We start from the raw sequence: 27,980 nt of genomic DNA, 5'->3' as shown, positions 1-27,980 counted from the left end.
CCTGGTTTCACCAGTTTGGTTCCCGTTCTTGTTGTGATGCATGATAGGAGCACTGAGAATCAAGACTGAAGAGACAGAAAAGGGGAATGGAAGGAGCTTTGCTTGTTGGGTCAGTTCCTTGACTCTTCCTTGCTGGGAAGGATCAGGGCAATGATCAAAATGAAAATTGAAATCCAAGAGGCTAAGTTGAGCCACAGGATTCCGAGCAAACCAGAAGGAGGAGAGAGTGAAGGACGCACCCACAGTTGTAATCGGGAGTGTCTGGAGTTGGGGTTTGGGGAAAGAGGCAGTTCCAGAGTATGCAAGCACAGCCGGAGACGGGAAAAGGAAGATGTATTGTGATGAGCTATACCCGGAGTTCTACAAGTGATCTTTGAGAAACACAAGTAAAGGTGACTGTAGCTTTTGCATTAGTTTTGTCTGTTAGCTGCTTCTTTTTCTTCCTTTCTTTTTATTTTTTGGTATCGGGGAATTGAATCCAGGGGTGCTTAACCAAGGAGCGACATCCCAGCCCTTTTTGATATTTTGTTTACAGATAGGATCTCACTGAATTGCTTAGGACCTCTTGGTGTTGCTGAGGCTGGCTTTGAACTTGCCATCCTGTTGCCTCAGCCTCCCCAGATGCTGAGATCAGAGGTGTGCGCCACCACACCGGCTGATAGCTGTTTCTTTGAGTGTGACACTTCCTTGAATATAAGAGCCCTGGATTTTTTGAAGGTGACATGCTGCGTGGAGGTAGGTTGCTGGCATCTATGCAGAGAGGTACGTTGAGGAATATTGTTGAAGGTGTATTCTCTTCCTTTTCACTTACCCACCCGCTCAGGCTCAGTTGATCCTGAGTTCAAATACAAAGAGATTATTAATATGGGCAGAATATTTGTGTCCCTTCAAAATTTCCTATGCTGAAATCGCAGTGGGATGAAATCATGAGGTGGGGCCCTTGGGAGGTGATGAGGTCACCAGGGGGACCCTTTACAAATGGGATATCAGTGCCCTTGTATATAAAAGAGACCTCAGAGAACTCTCTCTCTTCCCAACCATGGAAGAATTCAATGAGAAAGCAGTGGTCTACAACTCAGAACCTGACTGGGCTGGCACCCTGACCTCAGATTCCCAGACTCCAGGGCTGTGAGAAGTAAATTTCTATTGTTTTGAGCTCTCAGTCTCTGGTGCTGTTGCACAGCCGTCCAGATCAGCTATGGCAGGGATCCTGCCCTCACATCAGTATTTTCCTGCTCTAGACTTTCCCTCATTTTCACCTTTATTCTCAGTTCCTGCCCAGGTGAACTCCTTTGCCTTCTGACTCTTCAAGGTGGTCCTCAGGTGGGCCAGGTGCACTGTGGGAAACTCCTCCGGCTTCCCCAGAGATGTCTCTATACCCAAATTTAGTTATTGCATTTCAGAGGTTCAGGTCCAATTGGCTCAAACTCCCACCAATCCAACGCCCTCCCTGAATAAAAACAAACTTATGAACGTTAAGATTGTAATGGCTTTATCTGGCTCCTGTTTCTACACGCACCATTTCTTCTCTGAACAGCATGGGTCAATCACAGCCCCTCCGCCTTGGTCCATTTTCTGTGGCTGTGATAGATTGGGTAATTTATAAAGAAAAATTTCATTCCTTACAGTTCTGGATGTTGGGAAGCCCAAGATCAGAAGGTCATATCTGGTGAGGACTTTCTTGCGGCTGGGGACTTCCTGCAGAGTTTCAGGGCAGTTCAAGGTACCATAGGGCAAGAGAACCAAAAAGTCAGAGAGCTGGCTTTTATAACAAAGCCACTTCTTGGATAACCTACTACTCCATTAATCCATAAATGAATTAATCCATTCATGAGGACAGAGCACTCATGACCCAGCACTTCTTAAAGGCTTCACTGGTTCCCATCTCTTAACCTCTCTGAGTCCTTATCCAGCTCCCAATGAGTTATGGTGGGGACATTCAAGCCATGGCACCCTTGGTTGATTTCTTATGTCAGTTTTCACCGTGAAGTCCCCTCATGCCAACCGTCTTGTGAGTATGTGTTTCATTTCACTGGAGGTTCTGGGTTGTAGAAAGGGGTTGAATACAGAGCACACATCCCCACCCCACCCCATACCCCCTATATCATTTTCTTTTTCCATCTTCTTTGTTGCAAAGTGTGCGCTGTCTCTTCCCCCTCCAAATCCTCCCTTTCATCTGCTCGCCTTCTGCTTAGCAGTTTGCAGCTCCATAGCTTGATCTTGTCCTTGGGTGTCTCACCGGCCCCACTGGCTGCTTTATCAGGTGTTGCTTTGAAAAGATTCAGAGCTTCCTCCCAGGAACCCGTAGAGGACACTCTTCACACCCCTGCACACACCGTGACTCGTGAGAATGAGCCTGGGCGCTGGGTGTCTGGACCCACAGGACCCAGGATACAAGGACCACCTGCCCTTCTCTGGAGGTCACTTCCCTCTTCTGTGACATGGTGGAGGGTTTACTAAATGATCTCTGAGTCCGCATCCGGCTCCCAATGGCTGTGGTTCTCCTAGGGTAGGAGGGGTGGAGGAGGAAGCAGGGTCTGCAGGCAGGGAAAGGCTAGAGTGGCAACTTGGGGAAGAAGAGCAAGGGAGGAGGGCTTGGCTTCAGTGTCTGACTTGCAGGCTGAGTGGCAGCAGCATGCTGGCCATACCTCCTCTTGGGTGGCTGGAGAGTTTCAGTAGCTGACTTCTCAGCAGCAGTTAGGGATTCCCTCAAAACACACAGCCCTGGGCCACTGCCCCAAACTGCCACGCTCTGAGGAGCAGCACTGATCCCCCACACTCATGGTAGTCAGGGGAACAGGAAATCACCAACCTCCACGAGGTATCAACTGGGCAAGAGGCATTAGAGATAAGTAACTCAGAGAAAGACCCAGAAGAGATATCAGAAGGCTTTAGTGTTTTGGAAAGCCTCAGAAGAGAGAAAAAAAAAATGTTGGTTGAAAATGAGAAAAGGAAAGCTCTAAGTTTTTCTTTCATCTCTCTATTTGGGCTTTATTTTTTTTTCATGTCCATTAGGGAAATCAAAGAACGTAGAGATATTGGACATAAAAGGCTTTTTCATTAATGGATCTAGATCAATGGAAGATACTTTTTATAAAATAATACATACGCGATGTGTTTAGAGGACAAATGGAAGGAGTTAAAGGGGCACAAATAAATAAATCTGTCTCGGTGGGACTGTTATGATTTAGATGTGGTGTCCCCAGAAGCTCACATGTGAGACAATGCAAGAAGGTTCAGAGGAGAAATGATTGGGTTCTAACCTTAACCTAATCAATGAATTAATTCCTGATAGGATTAACTAGGTGTTAGCTGGAGGCAGGTGGGGTGTGGTTGGAGGAAGTGGTTCACTGGGGGCATGGCTCTGGGGTATATATTTGTATCTGGAGAGTGGAGTCTCTCTGTGCTCACTGATCATCATGTGAGCCTCTTCCCTTGGCCACACTCTTCTGCCATGATGTTCTGCCTCTCCTCCCAGTGCATTCACAGACCCAAGGAATGGAGCCTGCTGTCTATGGATTGAGACCTCTGAAACTGTGAGCCCTCATATAAATCTTTCCTCCTCTATGATTGTTCTAGTCAGTCCTTTAGTCACAGCAGTGAGGAAGCTGACTAAAGCAGGGATGCAGCATTGGGCTGGGACAGTCAATATCCTTAGAACCTCGGGACGTTTACGTATTCTCTTCAAAAAGCATCTGCCCAATGTAGATAATGACAGTAAGCACTTCATGGGGTTGGTGAGAGATTTTAATGAGCTGATCCACACAAAAAAAAACATCGAACCATGCCTGGAACATCCTGAAGTTCTAGAGTTCCAGATCCCCTGAGTTCTAGAGTTCTTAGCTGTTGTTAGCGATTGTTATTCTTAACTATTGTTAATTGAGCTACACTAACAGACCTGGCCCAGAGTCCCACTCCATTCTGCTGCATCCTACTAACTGGTTCCAAAATAGTGGGAAGAATTCTACTCCCATCGATGAGCACCAGGATAATGTATGTAATGTATGTAACATTCATAAAGCCCAGCCTCGTGTAGGACAGAGGGTATATAGCTCCCAGTGCATTCACATAGTCCAATTTTAGGCTATCATGCAACATAAATTTAAATTCTCTAAGGAAGGTGTTTATATCAGGGAATAGTGAGAAGATGAAGGTCAGCTTCAGATAGGTCTGATTGTGAGTCCTCTCTGTGGCCCAGAACAGCGTGTCTTATAGCAACTTGCCTGATCTGCTTAAGCTCCTAAAAATGGGAATAATATCAAATTCCACTGAGTTATTGTTGAGACAAAGGGGTTCAGATGTCTAGTACAGAGCACGGTGCAAGGACTCAACGCTGGCCACTCTTTGTGTGTGAAGGATGCTTGTTCTGTACTATGAGGCTGTGGAAGGCAGATTCCCCTCCAGTTCCTTCAGAGTCTCTCCCAGGCCCCACACCTTTATTTCATGAGGCTAACCCTTCCCTGGAGATGGAAAAGAGCCCAGAGGAGTTGGAAACAGTGCTAGTGTAAACAGCGTTGATTTTTTTTAGAAATTAAATTGAATTTATTTTAGCTGATATGTAGAAATTTTAAAGAATTATACATACTTATGGATTTCCATGAGATGTTGTGCTGCATGCATCCATTGTATAATGTTTAAGTCAGGTTCTATGTATCTTTATTTGCCTAAAGACCTTTATATGGTTCTTCATTTGCTACCTATTGGCTCTGTGAGCTGAAAATGGTGTGGAACCTCTCTGAGCCTCAGGGAGTCATGAGAACAATGTCATCAACATCATAGGTTTGTGCTAAGAACTAGAAAAGTCCCTCGTAAAGCATTCTTCATTATAAAAGTTTCACATGTTATCCTAAGAGCAGGATTTTCTTTGCCCCCTTCCCTCATATCTCTGGATGCTGTATGTGTTCCACAGACTAATATAAACCATCCTTCTCTATCACAATTCATGTGGGACTTTTCCATCGTTATTTGAAAATGGTAGCTGGATGGATCTTGCTACATTAACCTCTCCCTCCAGCTTGGAAGGAAGAGAAATGACCCAATTCTCTCCAGTTGCTTCCAGGGGAAACATGTGCAGCATGATTATTCTACATATTTGGAAATCAAACAAGCTTTCAGTTTTCAGTTTGAGTAACAAAGACAACACTGAAACGCTGAAGCAACAAAAATAAGCGCAACTCTCTTTGCCAAGATCATTTCCCTTTTCTTATCCCTGCCACACCCAGGCTTCCTGGCACGCTGAAGCCATGGCAAAGGCCCACGGATTCAGAGCTGAGTCACTGGGGACCGCGGCTGTCTTTTCTGCCAGCCTCTTACAGCTGCAGGGGAAGAGGGTTTTCTGGAAGGGCTTGGACCATTTTCTCTGAATCACCACTGAACAGGTACAATTCAGGTTAGAGAAATAACAAAGGAAGGGTCAAAGGATTGGGGAGAGGTCCAGAAAAACTGGTTCCTGGTTTACTTATTAGCAAATGCTAAAGACCTAAAGGACCCCCCCCCCCCCCACGCAAAGGAAGTCTTTCTTGTAATGTTTTTGGGACCCAGAGATACCATATTGCACAATTCCAGAAGCAACACTTAGATTGTGCTCTGTGAGCTACTCTGGGGCTGGGGGGTGGTGTGTACATGTAGAACACAATGTAAATGGTACTTCTACTTTTTGTGCTATAGGGCTTTTCTGGCACCAAATCCTATAAGGGTCAAACTTTTAGTCACCAACAGAGCTTACATTCTTATTCTGGTTATCTTCTTACCAATTTCTACCAATGCACAAATAAAACATTTCAAGTGCCAGTCAAAATTTGAAAAGGTGCCTCAGATGGTGTCATGCTTCCAGATGTGTACAGTTTAAAGTTCCTCAGTGTGAAGTGGAGGGTGTATCTACGAGGGAAGTAGGATTCCAGTTATAATGTGTGGTAGCTTGTTTAGTTCTCTTCTCTCCCATTAAATTTGGGTATCAGAATTCCCAGTATCTTTGACACCCTAAGAGTGTTAGGGAAAATATCGAAGAAGAAGAAGATAAACTGGTACTTTACTTTCAAATAAGTGCTGAAGTCATCTCTCTGCCTCAGGCTCTCAAGATAAAATACAGCAGCAGAGTAATTCAGGCAGTAGGTCTGGTGGCTCTGACAGAGGCTCCCTCGGAAATACTGCAAGAGGAGGAGAACCAAGGGCGGTTAGGGAGAGCACAGAGCCTGGCGGACTTCCTCCCTCCCTTCACTAGAATAGGGAAGAGCAGAGGAGACTCCATGATCCTGCAGGAGCTGTGACTGTGTGAATCAGGGAATCTCCACAAGAAACATTCCTTTAAAAAATAGGGTTCTCCTGGGTTGGGGCTGGGGCTCAGTGGTAGAGCACTCGCCTAGCACATACAAGGTGCTGGGTTTGATCCTCAGCACTACATAAAAATAAATAAATAAAATAAAGGTATTGTGTCCAAAATACAACTAAAATTTTTTTTCAAAAAAATATGATATTCCCATAATAAAATTAATACTTCAATAAATAGTCACTCTCCCACCCCCTTGTTTAAAGAAAATTCGAGTCAGGACTTCTTGATTTCATTTACCCTTTGACTTCCACTCAGGCTTTGTTGAGGCCAACACAACCTGCATGGTACCAGTGACAAATACTGTCTTTGATTTCAGTGCCCGTGAAGGTTGAGGGTAAGCTTGAGTAGGTGGTGAGTAATCAAGGCAACAACATTCACCTTTTCATCAAATGTTCTTTAAAAATGCCCATTCGTTTAATTCTCCTGGTTTCTAAAACTATAGTAACCTGGAACATCTCTCTCAAGTTCTGTATTTGAAAGTGTGTTAGAGACATTTAATAAAGAGTCTATTAATATCTCATTCTTTAGCACACTGTTTTTTTTATGAGAAGCTGGTATTTCTCCAGACTGTTTACTAAGAATTAAATTTAGAAAATCTTTGACTTTTAAGGAATTGAGAGAGCCTGAGATTTTAACTAATTCCCCAAACTTTACATTCTCTTTCTTATTTTTTATAGCTTTTGAAGTTTAAATCTGGTTTCAAAGTTGACTAAAGGATCTGCCTACTTCATTTCTAACTTCCTGCTTATTTTTACCTTGTGAAAACTCCCCTTTCTTCATATCTCACCTTCAGGATTATTTTCCGGGAAGTACTTTCTTCCAGTAACTACCGCACCTTCTACCCCAACGTAGAAGGTTTCCTTTGTTGGATGCTTATAATAGCTATTTTTTTTTTCCTGTAGCATTCCTCTGAATTTGATTATATAATCATTAATCTCATTATTGGATTAATTTCTCTTCCTTTGGACTGCAAATTCTTCAAGGCATGGAGCTTGTCTAATTTTGCATATTGTGTACAGAATATCATCCTCATACATAGCACTTACTAAGTGCTCAATAAATCTCAGTCTATGACTTTTTATATGGAGCATAAGAATTCAAATCTTGCTAAATGTCATTAGATAGGAATTGGGTGAAAAAGGTCAAAGTAAAAAAAATAGGTGGGGGGTGAGGTCAAGAAATAAGTAGCACTTATCAAATCAGGGCTACCAATTTTTCTTTTCTCCTCATTTCACATGCAGAAATATTATCAAGGGTACTGATGGATTTGAAAGTTTATTTTGTTCCTTTCTGAGAGACTGGCACTTTTGTTACAAGAACAATTCAACCATGTAATTAGTGAACACTAAACTATTGCCATGAATATTGCTTTAAATTGAAGTCATTTAAAAAACAGACTTGGAAATGGCTTTTCCATGCATGCAGATCTTTGTGTCAATAAAACCCGGAGGGGAGGAGAGGTGACACTGGGAAAACAAAATTTGCAAGTTATTTTTGAAAATGTTGATTGGTAGAGAAAGGGATGGTTCCTTTGTGGGAGGTTAGTGGGAAACATTTCCCAGAAACCAAGAAAATCAAGTAGCTATGAACAACCATCCTGGAAGGTGGGTGAATTCATTGCAGGAAGCTGAGCTCTCTCCGAAGGATCTTACCTTTGCAAGCACAGAAAGGAAATCCGTCAACGGTGAAGTCTGAGAAGCTTCTATGTAGACCTTGATGATGCTGAAAAGACTGTTCACAAAACCAAGGCTTGTCTAGGGCCAGAGAGAAAGAAAAGAGCAGGCACACACAGAGGGTGAGGGATAAAAATCTGATGAACCTCAAATATCATTCTCACAAATGCTTCCCATTTCAAATTCACCTCCTAGCAAAATATCAAAGATTTATTTTACTCTCCTTTTAAATTATATTAAATTATATATATATATATATATATATATATAATATAAAAGGAGGGTAGAGAGCAAGAAGGATTTATTTTTAAAGACTTATATATTATGATATATAATATTACAAGTTTTTATTATACTTTTTATTATATTTATTTTTAAAGACATATATTATAATTTTTATAAGTTTTTTATTATATTTATTTTTAAAGACTTATGTATATAACATATTATATACATATTATAAGTCTTTAAAAATAAATCCTTCTTGCTATCTCTCTACCCTCCTTTTTGAAAGATACTATTCACTTATAATATATGTGAGAAAAGGATCTTCGCTTAAAAAATAAACATTTATAAAGATGATGGAGATCTTAGGAATATTTCTACTTTCTTAAATAGTTGTGGAAAAATAAAAAGTGAGGGTTAAGGAATATCTACAATCTCTTGGAAAATGTTGGTGGATGTTTAGCCATCCTTATAAATCTGAACTTCTAATCATCAGATTATATGGGGATAGAAGATGGAATAAAGCATATTCAATTTCCATTAAGGAATACAAGTCCTGTGGATGCACCATGCGTGAATTTTCAAGATCATCTGGTGAATTTTAACACATCCCTACTTCCTATTTTGGCTCACCTGAGTTAACTCCTCCAGGTTTGCAAAAAGTCTCCATAGATCCACATCCAGGAGATATTCATGAATTTGCAGATATTTTAATGTATTCATAAAGATCTTCAAAAAAATAAATGTATATTACTTTTTGTTTTTAAATTTTGAAGCATGCCCTTTGCAAGAACATTAAATATAATCCTTCTGGGTATAACCTTACAAAACAATGTAAATATCAGTATTCCCAAGGTTGAAGAATTACCCTCCATACAAATCATGACATTTAAGCTTCACAGAACACACGGGAGACATGCTCTTCAGTGCAATGTTGCTCCTCTTGTGAGGCCTGAGAACATGTCTGTGGAACATGATCAGTCCAAATGGGCTTGCTGCTTCCTGGGGCCAAGGAGTCCCAGAGGCTACCTTCTTGCCAACAGCCCTGACTCCAGAACAAAACAACTCTCCTGCTGTGTTCTCAGTTATTCTTTCCTCTGCCAAAACTCCAGTGTTCTTTACTTTCACGGAATTAGAAATGGAAAATTAGTGAGTGAAAAGCTGAAAAATGGTAGAACGTTTTGAGTTGGATCAAGGTATCAAATATTCATGAAAACGTGAAGGGAGTCTGGGTTATTATGACTTGATTTGATGCTTTCACATGACAAGGGAACTAGACATAAAGGGAAGGAAGGACAACCACCATCCTCACAGATCAGCTGCTCTTCTACAAACTGAAGGGAGAGCAGCTAACGGGCCTAGGAATACTGTGGATATATAGGATGGGCCACCTTCAAGCGGACAAAGAATTCTAAGGGTGAAAAGATGGGACAGGAGATGGCTAACCTTCTCTAGTTCCCATCTCCCAATATTTCATTAGTGCAGTGTAGAGGGTTCTTTTTTTCTGGGGGTCAAGGTGGTGGTAATAGGGATTGAACCCAAGAGAACTTAACCCCAACTTTTTAAATTTTTTTTTTTTGATACTGGGTTTCACTAAGTTGCACACACATGGAGGAGAAGCAGCAAAGTAAAACACTAAATTGACAAGCCTGGCTTTTAACCTGTGGTCCTCCTGCCTCAGCCTCCCGAGCTCCTGGGATTACAGGCATGTGCCACCATGTGCCACCATGCCTGGCCAGTGTGTGGTGAGACTTGCTTGGAGGTCTTCTTAGACCAGACCTTCACCCCCAGAGTTCTTGATTTAGTAGGTCTGTGATGAATCTGAGAATATGCATCTAACAAGTTCCCAGGTGATTGGGATGTAGCTGGTCCGAAGGCCACATGTTCATTACCACTGATTTACAACTTCCCCAATCCTAATAATACTGGTATCTGGAAACTTGTCAGCGTCCAAACATTTAAAACAGTTAATTGTAAAAAAAAAAAAAAAAAAAAAAAAAAACAACAACAACTAGAACTCATAATAATAGCTCAACTAGGACAATTTAAAAGAAATATTCTTTTTGCTTTAAAAAAAAGATTCATTGCTTTACAGAACATTTTTCCATTTTTAAGAAATACTGAGTTCTCCAGTATATTTATTTTACCATTTGAGTTACAAATTTTCAATTCATAAGCAACTTTGGGAAACTTGTTGATTGGTTGATTGTGAAAAGGGATGTACATAGTACATATATATTTAAATACTCTGGGGCATTTGAAAATACACCTTTTTAAAAAAATATTGGGGATTAAATCTGGGGGTGCTTTACCACTAATCTGTGTCCTTAACTTCTTTCTTTTTTCTAATTTTGAGACAAGGTCTTGCTAAGATGGCTGAGGCTGGTTTTGATCTTGTGATCCTCCTACTTCAGCCTCCTCCTTTGCTGGGATTATAGGTCTGCACCATGGTGTCTGATGAAAATATGCATTTTCTTAAACCAAAAATGACAATTTGGAAAGTTGGGCAGCTTAGAGTGGGATGGAAATTTTTGTGCTATTTATTAGGATAAGGGGAGGTGCATTGTTTAGGGGTTAAAGCTCTGCCGCGATCATTTGCTGGTTACCACGGGGTTGGGGTGCCTTTCCCTGACAGCAGCCTAGTTTTTACTATCTTCTCTTCCCCAGGGAGCACACATGCCACATCTTACTCCCAAGGGACGGGCCTGGATTACCTTAGGTCAATTAGCATCCCTTCCTTATCTAACTAGAGTAGTGGGTTTAGTGGTGAGCACATGATCTATGCTGTCCAATCAGTACGGATCTCAAGATTCAGGCCATCCATGCAAGAAGATCTCTCTCTCTCTACCTGCTTCCTCTTCCTCTCTCTCTATTCATGAGTTCAAGGTCAGCAGCCATTTTTGTGACTAAGAGAAGCCAGTCATGGGAGGAGGCGGATGCCACAGATGGTGGGAATGAAAGATGAAAAGAAATGCTGTCCCTGGTTTTGAGTACTTTGATCACCCACTCTTGAATTCTCTCCCACCTCTGAACTTCACAGGCACAGGAGCCAGTAAAAATCCTGTATTATTGAAGCTAGTTCTCTGTTACCTTTTCCTATAAGCATCCTAACCAATATGGACTCTGAGTTTCAATTTGTGGTTTAAATTTTGCTAAGTAAGGTACTTAGTGCAGTGACTGTCAATAAATCTTACTGATAAAAAAACAAGTGACACTCGCACGTAGCACTTAACAGATTTCAAAGGAAACACTTTGATCACCACAATGATTTAGTGCATAGCTAGAGGTGGCATAGTCACTCCCTTTTTATAGCTTAATACAGGGATCATCAAACTATTGCCTGCAGGCTGTAAATCTGCACTGCCACCTGCTTTTGTGAAGTATGTGGTACTGTGATCCTGTCGGTCGAATATTCCTTGACATATTATCTGTGCTGTTTTTGCACTGTGATGGCAGAATTGAGTCGTTAAAACAAACAGCATGTGGTCTGCAAAGGCTGAAATATCTACTATTCAGATGGCTCTGGTTTCAACATGTTCCCTGAAATTTATGTGCTGGGAACTTAATCCCCAATGCAACAGTGTTCCGAGGTGGGCCCCAAGGAGAGGTCACCAGGGCTCTGCTGCCATGAATGGATTAATGTTGCTCACGTGGAGAAGGTTCATTATCACAAAGTTGTTATGACAGTGAGTTTCCCTCTCTATGACCTCTCTTGCCATATGATGCTTTCTGTCATTTTATAAGGCATCAAGAAAGCCCTGACCAGATGCATCTCCTCATCTTGTATCCCAACCTCCAGAAGTATGAGCCAAATAAATTAATTTCTTTTCCTTGACAGATCACCCAGTGAGATTATGTTACAGCAACACAAAATGGGCTAAGATAAGGATCTTTACTATAAATGACTGCCAACCTCTGGTTTAGGATATGGAGGACTAGACTTTTCAGCAGTTACATGAGAGTTCAAAGGCAAATTCAGGGTTTGAACTCAGGTCTCCAACGATAGTGCTTTTTGGCTGTGAGCGCCCAGTGCTGTGGGCAGAGGCAACCTTGGTAGTCCCAAGGCCTCTCTTGTCCTACGGTCTTGGAAGAAAGCTGCTCCCTTTTCTCCTTGCTCTATGGTTCTTCTATAAGGAATTCTCTGCTCTGAGTCTCTCCAGATCACATCTAGAGCCCATTCACACAGAGGATATCACGACGGTACTGTGTATTCTGATGGCACTGCGTTACAAGTGGATGACAGCTCTGGAAATCTGCGACTGTGCCCTGCAGCTGACCAAAGCATTCACCTGGCACTGTTTGGGAGGAAGCAAGAGCTCTGGGCCAGGAAGCCACCAAAGATGGGATGGGCTGCCTTGATGGTAGCTGTGAGCTCCTGGATTTAAGAATGTGTTAACACAGGTGAGATTTGGATAGTAGATTGGGGAGCTGGGGTGATTTATTAGGTCTCCCTCAATCCTGAAAAGATGGGTTTAAGAAAAAAATGGAGAGACAACTAAGTAGTAGCTAAACAGAAATGAACAATGAATAAAATGTCCTTCAAAATCCTGAGAAAAGGGGGAAAACTCTCTTGACTTGCTTTTATTTTATTTTATTTTATTTTTTAGCATGGAAGAGATAAGTAAATTCCCAAAGAACCAAATTAATATTTTTCATGTATTATAAAAATGAAAGCCTGTGTTACCATCTTAAGAACCAATAAATGGTCCAAGAAATAAGTGCATTCACTCGTGAAGAGTTCCCACACAGCCTCTTGCTGCTTTCCCAAGTCTGATCCACCAGGGGGGAGTTTCTGACGTGTTTCCATGACTTCGTTCCAGGTCTTATCCTGTACGTGGGGACAAAAGAGAGAACAACACATTCCGCCCCACCGTGGTTGACCTGCTTGCCGTCTGCTTTCCTTGCAGTGTGGTAGGGACCCTGCAGGCCCCCCGTGTCCCTGTTGGCAGTGGCTCCTCAAGCTACAAACCACAGCTTCTCCCTGTGGCTGGAGGAAGCCAGTCCTCCTGACGCAAAGCATGGGAGTTTAAAATGCAGAGAAATTGACGTTGCTTGGAATGTTGCGTGAGAATTTTACAAGTCCTGTATTTTACAACCTCCACGATCTGAGAAGCCTGATTCCAGGTTCTGTTGGCAAAGCTCATTGAAATCAACTACTGAAGAATCGAGAAATGAGAGTTTAAGACTCAACGAGACCTTAGAAATTGATTCATCCCAAACAACTAACTTTGCAAAGGAGGTTCTGAGACCACGAGGGGCAAACCATTGAAACAGCTAGAGTCATTTGTCCCTTACGGACAGGATATGTTCTGGGAAGCGTGCTGTTGGCCGATTCTGTAGCTGTGTGAACCTCAGCACGTACTTGCACAGACTGAGGGGGTGACGATGTCACTAGGCCCTGGTGAGGAGACCCCCAGAGGTGTGGCCTGCTATTGACCAACACGTCACTGGGCGGTGCTTGGCGGCCTTCATTCTTCCTCAGGGCTTCCTGACCTGCCAGAGGCTCTCATTCCCATGACCTGATTGCAGATAGAGTGAGTTTCCCCAGGTCTCAGTGTCCTGCCCAGCCCTGGGCTCCTCCCCTGGGCCAGCTGTACTTTGACAACTTAAAATAATGACCAAGAAAAGACAAAGGAAGAGCTGTGCCACTTGGTAAGTGACGTGCACCCACCTTAAAGCAGCAGAACTCGTAGCCCCTGAAGTCTGTGATCTTCACGGAGGACAGGCAGTTTCCCAACTCAGCCACCAGCTTGTGTTTGTCTTTGCTCTGCTTAAAGAGGAATAGAAACGGAGTTTTCAAATGTGAATTCTCTTTCCTCCCTGCCCCTAGTCACTGTCCTCTACTATACTGGTTTCCTGTGATTTTCACGAGATCCCCCCCCAACACCTTTCTTTTCCTTGTCACACTGTAGTTTCCACATATGAGAGAAAACATATGATCCTTGACTTTCTGAGTTTGGCTTATTTAACTTAACAAAATGTTTTCAAGTTCCACCCATTTTCCTGCCAATGACATAATTTCATTCTTCTTTGTTAGCCTAGTACTTAGAAGGAGTTTAAGTGTCATTTCAATTTATTTCGTGGTCATTATCTTTTCAAGTTTCTGTTTCGTTCCTGTTTCTGTTTTACTGGGTACCAACTTCAGCATCCGGTATTTTTTTGAAATTTGAGATTTTTCTAGAAATGTAACCACACCATTTTGGTTTTTGACTCAGTAGATGATTATTCATATTTATGACTTTTAAAATCATTTTATGTGTATCATTAAATATTGTTTTCTACAAAAATAAAAATAAAATGTGAATTCTCATGGAAATGGTATTGGTAGCTTCAGCAACTTTAGTTGATTCTCTGACTTTTGTGAGAACAACTAAACCACTAACAGACCCAGCCATGTTTAGGCATGAAGACTTCCAGAGCCTTTTTTTAAAAAAATTTTTATTTGTTATATATGACAACAGAATGCAGTAGAATTCACATTGCACAGATAGAGCACAATTTTTCATATGTCTGGTTGAACACAGGGTAAAATCACATCCTCCGTGTCTTCTTACATGTACTTAAGGTAATGATGACCACCTCATTCCACCACCTTTCCTACTCCTATGCCCTTTCTGAGCTACAGTCAGATTCCTAGGACCACGGAGGAGCTGGTGGCAGAGGCTCATGAGAATTGTCTATTGTAAACCTCTCCTCTCACTAATGGGAAAAAAGTGCAGAATGGTCATAGAATCAACAGAGGGACCCAAGTCTAGGGCCCACCTCTGGTTGATACCTGTCCTTCACAACTTCAACATTTCTGGACTCTGGACTGTAGGACATTTGCATAAGAAAGTGCCTCTGGCCTGTCAGTTCATCCCCTAAATTGGCATATGACTAAATAAAACTCACAATGTTAAATGGACTTGGCCAACACAATGATTCCGTGCTAAAGAACACCCGAACAGGAAAAATGCTAGTTTCTTTAAAACAGAGCTGCCCACTTATTTCTGTTTAGTCTTTATTCTTTTTTATTTGTTCTTTTTAGAGGTGCATAACAGTAGAATGTATTTTGACATATCATACATCGTGGAGTATAACTTCCCATTCTTGTGGTTTTACATGATGTGGAGTTATACTGGTCGTGTACTCATATATGAAAACAGGAAAGTTATGTCCGATTCATTCTAATGTCTTTTTATTCCTATTCCCCTCCCTTCCCTTAATTCTCTTTTGTCTAATCCAATGAACTTCTATTCTTCTCTCCTCCTCATTTATTTTGAGTTAGCACACACATATCAGAAAGAACATTTGGCTTTTGTTTTTTTTTTGGGAGGGGATTGGCTTATTTCAATTAGGATGAGAGTCTACAGTTCCATCCGTTTACCAGAAAATGCCATAATTTCATTCTTCTTTATGGCTGAATAATATTCCATTGTGTATATGTATCACAATTTCTTTATCTATTCATCCATTGAAAGGCACCTAGGTTGGTTCCATAGCTTAGCTATTGTTAATTGAGCTGCCATTAATATTGATGTGGCTGCACTACACAGTCTTTATTCTTGTTTTAGAAATCTGACTTCAGGGCTGGGGTTGTGGTTCAGTGGTAGAGCACTCACCTAGAACATTCGAGGCACTGGGTTTGATCCTCAGTACCACATAAAATAAATAAATAAAATAAAGATACTGTGTCCAACTATAAATTAAAAAAATCTAACTACAAAGATAATGTGATTATTGCAAAGAAAATTTGAAAAGCAAAAACACAATAAAAATTAAAGCTACTCATAATCCCCATCAGATAATCACCATCAGATAATCATCCACCATCAGATAATCATCAAATTATACCGACATGTGTAGAATATTTCATTCATCAATGACCGAATACACTTTCTTCTCAGCAGCACGTGGATCCTTCTCTAATATAGATGATATTGTGTTATGTAAGCTATCACAGATGTTGGAATACAATTGCAATATTTTTCTCTTAGTCTATTTTTAGCATCTGTAGGGTTATTTTGATAATCATCCACCATCAGATAATCATTTTTATGATTATATTCATAATTAACTTTAAGGGGTGTCATATTTACATGTCTTTCTATAACTTTATTTTTTCTTTTTCTTTTTCATAGCTTTATATAGGTAAAATTGAAATACATTAAAATGCACATATTTGAAGTATGTAATTTAATCAGTTTTGACATATATGTAACCAATACAATCAATATAAAAAGCATTGCCATTACTTCTTTTTTAATTTGAAATTATGTGAACTGTTTCCTGCATGATTTATTATGTTAAAAATCTATCACCTTAAGATATATAGAACCCCACCCCTACATCAACTATTTCAAAATTAAATGGAGCACTTATAAATATCTCAGAGGTCAAGGAAGAAAGCCCAAGAGAAGTAAATAAAAAGTGCTTTGAACTAAATGATAAAAGCTTACAATATCAGGATCTGTGGGATGAAACAGTACTCAGATGAACATTTATAACTTAAAGTACTTGCATCAGAAAAAAATTAGAATCACAATCAAATTATTTTCAAATTATGTAGTAGGAAGGAAAAAATAAGAGTAGGAGCCAAAATATATGAAATAGAGAAGAAATAACACAGCTAAACTTTGATAAAGATCAAACAAGCCTAATCAAGAAAAAAAGCAAGAACACAAAAATGGAAAGGGAGCTATCAAAATAACCCTACAGAGGCTACAAATAGACTAAGAGAATAATATTGCAATTGTATTCCAACATCTGTGATAGCTTACATAACACAATATCTTCTATATTAGAGTAGGATCCACGTGCTGCTGAGAAGAAAGTGTATTCGGTCATTGGTGAATGAAATATTCTACACATGTCGGTATAACTTGATTTTTAAAGGTGATCTGTTAAGAACATTTCCTTGATTCAGTATTCTATTGCAAACAGCAGAAACTGCCCACATAAGCAGTTTGTGTTATCATTCAAACTAGGAAGAAACTATCACATAACTGTGTATAGGGCTTTCTAAAGCCAACTTGGCTGCATTTCAGTGGCATGTTTATCACAAATAATTTCTCAGCTTGCTCTCTTGCCTCTGGGTGCAGGATGCTGGCAGGGATCTGAAGAATTTGGTGCAAAGGAATCAACAGTAAGGACTTGAGAAGGCATGGGCTCTCTGCTGCTGTGGGGCTGAGAGGGGACCCTGGGATGGGTTCAGAGCCTGCTGAAGCCTGTGGCTGGTTTCTCAGGTGGGGTGGGGGCACAGACAGAGGAAATCTATTGTAGATTCTTTAGCCTCCACAATAGCAAAGGAATCTTGGAGCCAGTTGGGGACCTCCTACAGAAATGGAGACATATGCCTTTTGTTGATGTCTGAAACCATAGCGACTGTGTGTTGTGGCAATAAAAAAAATCAGCAGCCAGTTGGAAAAGACAGAAATTGAGACAATGGGAGCAGCCTTGGAGTTGTGGGGAAGTGGGCGCCAGCTCCGTTCCCTGAAGGGCACTCGCTGTGGCTTGCCATGGGTTTGACCAAACCTCCTGGTCAAAGCCTGGTGGCTATGCCAGGGAGAGGGGAGGAGAAGCTTCTTCCAGTGGACACATTAACTTTTTAGAGTCACAGACTCACCTACCTCCTTGCTGCTTCTCCTATGGCAGCCTTAGCTAGGAGAAGAGAAGCACTGTGAGAGCATTTGAGAGGATATGGAGGATGGAGAAAAGTGAGAAGCCAAGGTAGATTCTGGGTTCTCAGATTTAGTCCCTAAGAGGTAATCGGGATGCGAACTTGCAATAGACACTGGTGACATGGAACTAGAGGGAAACTGAAGGTGAAGACAGAGTATCTACACTTTAGAATGGCTTGCAAAGAGTGACATTGATTCAGTGAGGACAGACAAGATCTTTAATAGTTCTGATGACAGAAAGGAGGAAGGAGTGTTCGGGATGGTGATGGAGACCCCCCCACATTTAGAGGAGTGGTATGATGTCAGGGATAGAACAGACTGAAAGCCAGACTGCCTGAGACAGCTAGAGATAAATCCCTGTTCTGCATATAAGCTGTATGACCTCAGGCACATTATTCAACCTCTCTGAACCTGTTTCCCCGTTTGTAAAAAGAGGGTAATAATATTACCTACTTTGTTGAATTGTTGTAAGAATCTGAGTTCATGTATGTAAAACAAGACATGAACAGACAAAGATATATGTAAATAGAAACAGTATCTAGTGGCCTGGTAATATGGTAGCATTACTTTAGCTTTATTACTAATATTTTTTATTGATAGGAAGAAAGGAAGGAGGGAAGACAGGCAGGTAAAAAAAGGAAAATCTATAAAAGAAGTGTGCAATATTGATGTGAATTATCATTTATAAGGATATGAATCACTTGATAAGGCTCAGAGGATGAAGAAAGGAAAGAGACATTGATTTTAAGGGAAACAGATATTGTGCCCATATGGAAATGGGGCTTCGAGCAATGAACTTTCCTTCATGGCTGAGAACCTTTATCAAAGACATTTTGTCATTTCACAAGTCAGCCCTCCATCTTCACAGGTTCCACATTCATGGATTCAGCTAATCACCGACCAAAAATATTCAAAGAACGATTGTGTCTGTACCGAACACGTGCAGACTTTTTCTGGTCATTATTCCCTGAATGATGCAGTAGAGCAAATATCTACGTAGCATCTGCATAGTATTGGGTATTATAAGTAATAGAGATGATTTAAAGTGTACGGGAAGATGTGCTTAGGTTATACGCAAATACCATGCCATTTCATATAAGGGACCTGAGTCTTCTTTTTTAGTGTCTCTCCATCACTGCCCCACCCCACCCCAGAATGCAAACCACTTAGCATCCCCAATTTACATATCAGGCCTGACCCTCTCAACTGGCATCTTAGATGTCTATGGCCCAGTACTTGGCGCATAACAGTCACCCAATACACATAGGGACATGCTGCTCCCTTATGGGGAAAGAAGGGCCTGATCTCAACAGCTTTAGGACATCCTGCCTGTGGCCAAGGTCTTTGCTTCTGAAGGAACATGTCACCTGGAGCTTCCCTGCCCTTGAGGTGCCCTCAGGAGGGCCAAGGGCAAGTGACCCCCCTTTTGGGACCTCAGACCTGACTAGTGACCAGCCCTGCCTCCGTTCACACAAGGAAGGTGCTCAGGAGAGGCCGCCCTGTCCCAGACCTACCAGGAAATGGAGCACACATCCCTGAGTGGCTGAAGACAGCAGCCTCAGTGACAATGGTGTCGCCCCGTTATCAACGGGTTATGATTTGCAAATAGCAATATTCAGATCACATTTTGTATGAACTTTTTTTATTTCTGAAATACAATCCTGTGAAAGTCCATCATAAATCTGACTGTGAGAATAGGTAGTGTTGGGGGCCGCCCTGGGCACAAGCAAAGCACCCTCCTCAGCCCTGAGTGATGAAGGTACTGAACTGGCATCGCAGGCCACATAGTGTGTGAAGCAAGTGGGCCTTACCTTGGCTTGGCAAGGAAGGGCTTCAGCCCTGGGCTTGAGCATTACCCAAAGGGATTGGGCAACCCCCCTTCTGAAATTCTATCTCCTGCCTTATTTGGGTGGAATATTCTATGGAATGTCTTTTCCCTCATAAATAGAGGGGTTCTGGGGACACTGCTCTCTTGCCTTCTAGTAAGGAAGAGGACCCTTGAGGTCACAGAGCAGTCCCACCCTCAACCTGAGAAACTCAAGTCCAAGTGTTGTGTGGTTTCTTCGCCGTTTTCATAGTTCAATGTTGCAGCCAGCACCTTTGAACCCAGCTCATCTCATCGGCCCAGCCAGTTGGTGGGAAAGTAGTTTTCCCCAACTCTAATTTAAAATACTATGACTACTACTGTGGCCACTCTTGATGGCTTACAAGTGCTCAGCTCTGGGGGATGCTCCTTGTATATCACAATTCCCTTATCACAACCACTCTGTGGGGCTGGCATTGTGACTTTCCACCTTTTATGAGGGGGGAAAAACCTGAAGCTGAGGAAAGTGTATCAGTGGGCCAAGGTCCTGGGGCAGGAAGTAAAGCAGCTGGGATTGAAACCTCAGGGGGATTTCAATTTAGCTACTGGACTTAAAAGGCATGTCAAGACAACGTGTGTCCATAGAACCATCGCAGATGTCAGCAACTGGTGACAGACTGACTGGAGAGGCCAGGCGGGCAGATTTTTAACAGAACAAGGCACAGTGACTTCCCATAAGGCCTCACAGCTGCTGGCTGCCATATACAGGTCTCAAAACTGGTACTGCCAGAGGCCAACATCAGTCTTTTCCCTTTCTCCAGAAAACAGGAGCGTGGGGTGCAGCCATGATCATGAACACTCCCCCCTCGACCCACGGCCTGCCAGGAGAGGCTTGACTTGTCCTAGGCCCGAAGGACTCGGGGACTGCTGATTTAGATCTATTACTCTTCAAAAATTGACGGAACCAAGAACAAATTAAAAAACCCGCTAGGATTAATCCAACAGACTCTTCCAGAAATAGAAGTGTATTTGTGGAATCTGTTTCTGTAATACCTCATGAATTTTTTAATGTTCCCAGTATATATGGCGCTGCCTGCAACCCGGGGCACACACTCATGTAAGTTCTACTTCGCAGGAGGACGGTGTGTGTGTGTGTGCGTCCTCAGTCATACCAGGGTATAAATTCAGTGTTGTGAAGCACCACCATGTTAGAGTTGCTTCACGTTTTTGCAGAAGAACTCATTAACTGCTGGCAATTAGCACTGTTTTGCTGCACAAAATGACACCATTTGGCATGTTCTATCGCCAATACTGTGGATGTGATGATATCATTTACATTTCATGTGCCATCTGCTTTTAGGCAGAGAGAAAGCAGAATAAAGAGACTCTTCAGCCGTTTCTTACTTTCTTAGCTACAGGAGGCTTAATTAAAAACAAAAAATGACAACGTGAGACACTTACCACTCCTCTCTTGGAGAAAGGCCATCTTGGTTTCTTGGATTCTGGTGGGTGAAATGAAAGCAAACATGTTGTAACTCAGAGCAACTGGTGACAGATCCTTGCAGTGCTTCGTGAAGCTTCCTTTTTTGAAAATAAGCCAAACACAATTCATCCTGCTTTCATTCTTTTGAAAATACATAGAATGAATATTTATATTTTTGCAAAGGAGTGAATGATGCAGTATCTGACCTAAAGGTTGAGGTTCTGCTGCCTAAAGATGAATCATGCAGGATGTTTTTGGTACCAGGAATTGAGCCCAAAGGTGCTTAACCCCCTAGCTACATTCTCAGCCCTACTTAGCATTTTATTTAGAGACAGGTTTTCACTGAGCTGCTGCTTAGGGCCTGGCTAAGTTGCTAATGCTGGCTTTGAACTCACAATCCTCCTGCTTCAGCCTCCCAGAGCTGTTAGGATTACAGGTCACACACCTGGCTCATGCAGGTCTTTAGTAGGGTATTGGTATTGTTTAGATTCCTTTCCATTATCATTTGGGGAGAAGTCTATGAACTGCAATAAAATTGTTGAGTAATGGGCTGGGGAAATAGCTCAGTAGGTAGAGTGCTTGCCTTGCTTATATAAGCCCCTGGGTTCATTTCTCAGCAACACACACACACACACACACACACACACACACACACACACAGATGTTGAGAAATTAATAGAGAATCATAATGCTTTTGGGCTGAAAGGGCTGGGCCCTCATTCTTATGCCATATCCCACCACACAGACTTCAATCACCTGACCACACTTGAGAATCAGCTTCCATCAACTCAGGAATCCCCAGATGCTGTTAAATGAGGATTCCTGAGATAGGGGACATCAACATGACATCACCAATCTTTATATGTTGTCTTGTTGCCATTGGCCACCATCCAAATCATCTTTAGGAGTGGCTTTGGGATGAGAAGAGAGTATTGTTCAGTCACACATTCTTTTGGTGACCAGGTAATAAAGATCTTTTGATCCTGTTCTGATCTTTTGGTTTTTATGTTATTTCTGCTGCTCAGAAAAAAAGCTGGAAATTCCCTCTTATATTTATAGGATGTTCTGACCACTCGGTATAGAAAATAGAAGTCTTATAGATCTGTCTGCTTTCAGAAGTCTGGTTCTCTGGGGGTGTCTTTCGAATGTTCAATCAGACAGAAGTAATTACAACATTCACTCATAGGATGTGCTTGAGGGACCTGCTCCATTGTAACCTTGGATGAGACCTAATCAGCCCAACTACGTATCCTCTCATTTATTATGACCACATTATTGATCTTTATAAATGGGAGAGTAGGTAAAATTTCCTGTAGGGACAAATGAGATTCTCTATACTTAGCCTTCAAATGACTAGTGGTAAATTATGCAATTTGAAATGCAATATTTGGGATCCTTGGCAAATTTCTCTCCTCTTTCTTTTTCTAATTTTGAAAATAATTCTGAATACTTCATAAATATTCAGAAAAAGGTTTGAATGAGTCTTTATTAAAACCACAATCTTTCATTATCTATCTTAAATATTATCTTTGCTGAATTAAGCTACTTTAATAGTATCTGAAGGTGGCACATATGTGCATCTAAGTTTGAGAGACCCTGCCATAGACCGTGAACTTGGAACATGAGACCTCTATTCCAAACACCTTGAGGAGCGGGCTTGGTGGGTTGTGGTAGAGAACATTGCTTGTCTTCTGTACTATGTGGTGCCTGCTATGACCCCAGGCACACAACTTACAAAACAGCTAGTATGAATTGGAAGCATCACACAGCTGTCATGACCTTGCTCCTCACTGTAGTGGTCCTCAAACTTCAGCTGGTCCCAGGGCTTTGCAGAAAGTGAATTGCCGGACATCACTCTCAGAGTTCCTGATTCAGTATGTAGGGGATGGAACCCCAGAAGCTGGATTTCTCACAACTTCTTGGGGTGGGGGATGCCAATCCTGCTGATTTAAGACCAGACCTAGGAACCCCTGCTCTAGTTGTCCATAAGTGTGAGTGTTTATGAAGCATCATGAAATGTGTACTAACCTATGTTAAGAATACACTGGGTTCAGAACTACTTCTGCCTTGTAGGGGTGGATGCTGAACATCCGCCCTTCCCCTTGGTTTGGTTATTTGTGGTGTGGTAGCATAGGGGACAATAGATGTTGGTCCTTATGTGTTGTGCCACAATAGACAGTAGCTGTGGAAGAGACCTACACAGAATGAAGAGCTGTTCATTCTTCTGTATTTCTGGGGCTTCTGCATTCCACATCCAGAAGGCTACATCTGCCCACGGTGGGTGACTGATACAGACTGGTGGAAAGAGCTGGGGACCAGAAGTCTGGAGCTTAGATCCATTCCCTGGACACTAACCAGCTCACATGGTGACTAGGTTGCTTCTCCTTCTTGGGTCTCACTTTGCACAGATGTGAATAAGGAATGAGCTTGATTATTTTCAGACTGTTTTACCAAGTATCCAAGGTTTCTGGGGATTGCCTGGTGTGAATCTTTGGGGTCTACTAAGATTTAGTCAATGCAACTTTACCTAGATCTATTTTATACTTTGGATTTTCATTAAGTTAAGATTTTTAGGTAAAACATCCAGCTAGGAACAAAACCAGCTTAAAGCTACTATTATGGGCAATCTTTAGACCTCATTTTTAGCTATCAAAGACTTCAATTTTCTTTCCCTCAGAACCATGAGGAAAGCACCCTGAACAACTGCTCTTTTCTTTCACAGCTGAGGAGTCAGCTCCAAAGCTGCCTTTCCCTGTTAGACACTCATCTATTCTACCACCTTTGCTACCCGCCTGGGACCACTCTGGTTGGAAAGGACCAATGTGAGGCTGAAGTTCAGAAGTGGGTGGGAAATAAGCTTTGTAGCAATTATTGGCAAGCTGCCCATCATCCCAGTAAGGACACTCTGGTCCAAAATGGTCACTGTCACTGATGCAGCTCTCCTGGGTCCTCAACTTGGAGTAAATTATGACAAGAGGACATCGTGAGGGGAGACCCATGCTTTATCCATCTCTGTAAATGGAATGCCTAAAACCAAGACTGGGAGCCAGCTGTTTCTGGGCCTCTATGCCTGGGTCTGTTCTAACTGGCGAGACTTCTGTTCTAACTGGTCAGTGCCCGTATTTCACAAGTTTTTAAATATTGGGAACATCTTCCTGGCTTATGGCATTATCTGTCCCAGAGCAGGCATATCATGAACATAGGCTGAATGAACGGGACCTGGATTCAGCAGCAGCAGTGGGTGGCACAGGTAATCCGCAGCTCCATCAGAAACCAGAAGGTCCCCGGGAAACACCTCAAGTCCAGGTAAGTTCAGCACCACAGAACTGCGCCTGCGCTCGTAGAACCTGTGCTTAAGAGAGGAAAGACAAGAGCTCAGAGCTGGAGTGCAGGTGGGATCGTTGTTCAGACCCTCTCTGGTCACATAGACATGGCTGCTCACCACCTGATATCTGTTCTCCTAGGAAAGTATCAGGACCGAGTGAGGATCCAGGCACTGGTGGTCACGATGACACACACAGACTACATTTACTGGCCACCTCTTTGGTCCTTATGGACCATTTATAATTTTAACTAATCCAAACCAGAAGAGGCCATGTAGAAGTATTAACATGAAGGTATCTATTTGCTCTGATTGGGAAGGATACCAGGAGGAATTCCTAGTATCAAACCCAGAAGTCTTGCCAATGAGGCACACTGCCTCAGAAGTGAGTAGGATGGTAGAGGTGGCCTCTGGCATTTCTAGTAATTCAAAGCCAGTTGTTTGAAGTCAGCACTATTATTTTTCTTAGAGAAAAATAGGAACTATTGCAAGAAAAGCTTAGCAAGTAAGTGTATGTATGTATGTATGTATATATATATATGCCTCTCTTTTCCTCTACTCTATTTCATGAAATTTTCTGTCTGTTGGATGTTCACAAAATAAATAGTTTAAGTATCTGGGCATTTACAAAGTGCTATCAAGGAACTCAGCTAGAAGGGCGTCTGCCATGCTGGGAACTCATCTGGTACAAGGAATTCTAGAGATTCTCCATTTCCTCATCGGGACCATGCAGATATTTCTTTAGTCCATTCTATGGAGCAGAAGATACAATTCCTTCTATTCACTGACAGATGTGATCTTGAAATTCTCTTTTACCAACCGACCATCTAGAATATAGGCGACTTCATGTAGATAGAGATTTTGGCTAATCCAGAGCAGAAGTAGTCACATGGAAATGTCAACACAAACGCTGAGGAACTGCCCAGGAAGTTGAGAGCTCAGGTTTGTCTTGCCCCTTTAGTTGTTATGATTTTGTTCATTGTCCTGTAGCACCCCTGCCTCCCCCGTCTCCCCTGTCTCCCAATTAGCCATGTGTGGCGCTCTATGAATCTCTTAGTGCAGTTCTTTCTCTGAGCCTTCCACTTTCCTACCTGCCGGTTACTCTAGACCTACCATGCTTTTTGCCAAAGTCCCCTGGTTCTGACCTTCCCTGAGTGACAACTTTCTGCCTGTGCTTTCATCTCTTAATTGTGCCATCTTGGATCTCATGGTTTCTTTCTTGTCTAGATGTCTGATGTTGGGGACTAGTCACGTCCTTTCACGTCCATCATGCTGCTGAACAAAATCTGGTTTACTTCAGCACCTTCCGTGGAACTTATTATAAACACCCATCCGCACGTCCCACCTTTTGGATCTTGATTCAGTAGGTCTGTGGCCAGCCCTGGTGTCAGTAGTTTGACTCAGTTCACCCTAGAAACTCACCAGAGTCAGAGAACAAACTAATTGTAAGTCTATAAATAACTTGATATACACCTTTCCTTCCTTTCATTTTAAGGATTATTTCAAATGTTTAGTCTTTGGCTAAAAAACCTTTCCATACTGGTAGTAGGACAAATTGTTTAGCACTTTCTAATTGGTAAACAACTTAAATCCGGTAAATTTCTACAAGACATATGAAGAACGCCTCAGCCTCTGCTTTCAGCAAAGGAGAAAGTTTGCTGCTTTCTCCTGCTTGCTCCAAAGAGTCTTTGCCAATTCTCTCTGGGATCCACTGGGTCAGGCCCTCAGCATCTTGTCCATAGTGACACGATCACCTCTTAACTTTTACCTTCAGCTGCATCTTTGTGATTCCTGGGCACAGTCACTAAACATGAGTAATCCACAATTTAAGTCCGACCTCCATCCCCTCTGCCTGCAGAAGCTCTTCATCTTATACCAGAGAAACACATTGTTAAGCCATGCACCCAGGCCTGCTGTGATACTCTTGATATTTTTTACTTGACAATTTTTTTTTTCTGGAAATAGGAAATGGATTGGAAATCCTAACAAAAATGGTGTTTTACACCTCTATACATTGGGAATGTTTTGTCCCTTCTGACCCTCCCAAGCTTAATATGCAAAAGGGAAACACATACATAAAATTTGGCTCAGCTTCATTCCATTATCTATGTTTCCTGGGGTTTTAAATTTGGTTTTACTTTCCTTTCTCTGCTTTTCTCCATGCTCGGTCCCTGATGAACATGAATGAAACAATCCTCTGATGTCCTCCCTCATGGGAAGTGATCTATTTAATAAGGTGGTTTTGTAGCTTCATATCTTATCTCTTCTGTTATCCTAAGCTCCTAGCTCCTGGTTTAAATCCCTCAACTTTGTAAGGATCCAGTAACATTTGTCAGGTAAATGGAACAATAACCAAACCTGTACAAGCTTAGAGCAATGAGCGTCCTTTTCCAGCACAAACTCCTGCAGAATGCGTGCTCCCGTGATGGTCAGCTTCACGCTGGTCCTTAGACACTCTCTGCACCGCATGCCTCCCATCTCCACTCTGTCTTACTGGCAAATTCCAGCATAGGCATTCTTTCCCCAGAAGTCTTTCCTGATCCACTCAGGAAAGGTCGATTCTCTCCTCTGCCACTCAGGAAGATTTCATTGAAGTCTGTAACTGGGTCCTTTTTTTTTTTTTTTTTTTTTTTGGTGTGGAGCTGGGGATTGAACCCAAGCCCTTGTGCATGCAAGGCAAGCACTCTACCAACTGAGATATATCCCCAGCCCTCTTACTGGGTCTTATTCACTAGAGAATCTAATCGCTGAGCATGAAATCTGACACAGAGCAAGTATTCAAATAAGCTTGTTGAATAAATACATATTGGCTGATAGAATAAAATATTGACAGACTTCAGATGAATTTGGTTTTATATGCTGAATCATAAATAAGTAATTATATGTATATAGAAAAGCCAAATATAATTTGAGTCCCCCCTACCTCCCCACCTTAGGTCCCGTTATAGGTGGTTAAATTACCACTATCCATGTCTCTCTAGCCTGGGTAACTCTAGCATAAGGGAACTGTTTGGGACCACACAGGTCAGGTTCAGAGTCGAATTTACACATATGGACCTGCCTGGTACAGGTCTCGAGCCATGACCTTGGCTCTTTGTCTTTGTGGTCAAAACCCCGTGATGCTCATTCTGGGAGGTGGAGATGTCCCTGGAAAGGCATAACATAATCTGTGTGGATGTGAACATTTTTTGTTCATCAAGAAGGCATAGGGTTAATAAGAATATCAAGAACCACAGCTGTTACCATAGAGAGCCCTAGGAAAACAATTAGAAAGAATACTTGCCCCCTGTAATATGAAGAGACATGGATTCGTGCAGAATACGTGCTCTTGCATTCCATGCCTGGTGGTGAACTAGATTTCTGAGGACCTGAAAAAGACCCTGATCTGTGTCACATGGAGTTGCTCAGATCATTGGATTAATGATTTTAATGCAAATAGTTGTAATGAGACCTTAAATTTAGGTCTCTTGTAGGTGTGAGAACACA

The 27,980-nt window shown here is 42.0% G+C and overlaps 1 protein-coding gene across 4 annotated transcripts in view; it reads right to left on the bottom strand.

Annotated features, from left to right (window-relative positions):
• The window catches only part of Plekhg7 (pleckstrin homology and RhoGEF domain containing G7), a 66,983-nt gene that overhangs the window by 20,457 nt on the left and 18,546 nt on the right, over positions 1-27,980 (bottom strand). For 3 of the 4 annotated variants that reach the window (XM_076854936.1, XM_076854938.1, XM_076854939.1), the window contains 7 exons: positions 24,392-24,519; positions 21,151-21,191; positions 13,898-13,996; positions 12,911-13,054; positions 8,860-8,955; positions 7,981-8,082; positions 6,033-6,146 (listed from right to left, as the gene is read on the bottom strand). In XM_076854936.1, coding sequence (XP_076711051.1) covers positions 6,033-6,146; positions 7,981-8,082; positions 8,860-8,955; positions 12,911-13,054; positions 13,898-13,996; positions 21,151-21,191; positions 24,392-24,519 — 724 coding nt within the window. The remainder of the gene's footprint in view (positions 1-6,032; positions 6,147-7,980; positions 8,083-8,859; positions 8,956-12,910; positions 13,055-13,897; positions 13,997-21,150; positions 21,192-24,391; positions 24,520-27,980) is intronic. The other variant, XM_076854937.1, reaches the window with a different exon arrangement.

Source organism: Callospermophilus lateralis, chromosome 4 (genome assembly GCF_048772815.1).
Source record: "Callospermophilus lateralis isolate mCalLat2 chromosome 4, mCalLat2.hap1, whole genome shotgun sequence".
Lineage (NCBI taxonomy): Eukaryota > Metazoa > Chordata > Mammalia > Rodentia > Sciuridae > Callospermophilus > Callospermophilus lateralis.
The sequence above is the reverse complement of the archived record's forward strand: the minus strand, read 5'-3'. Positions and strand labels throughout refer to the sequence as shown.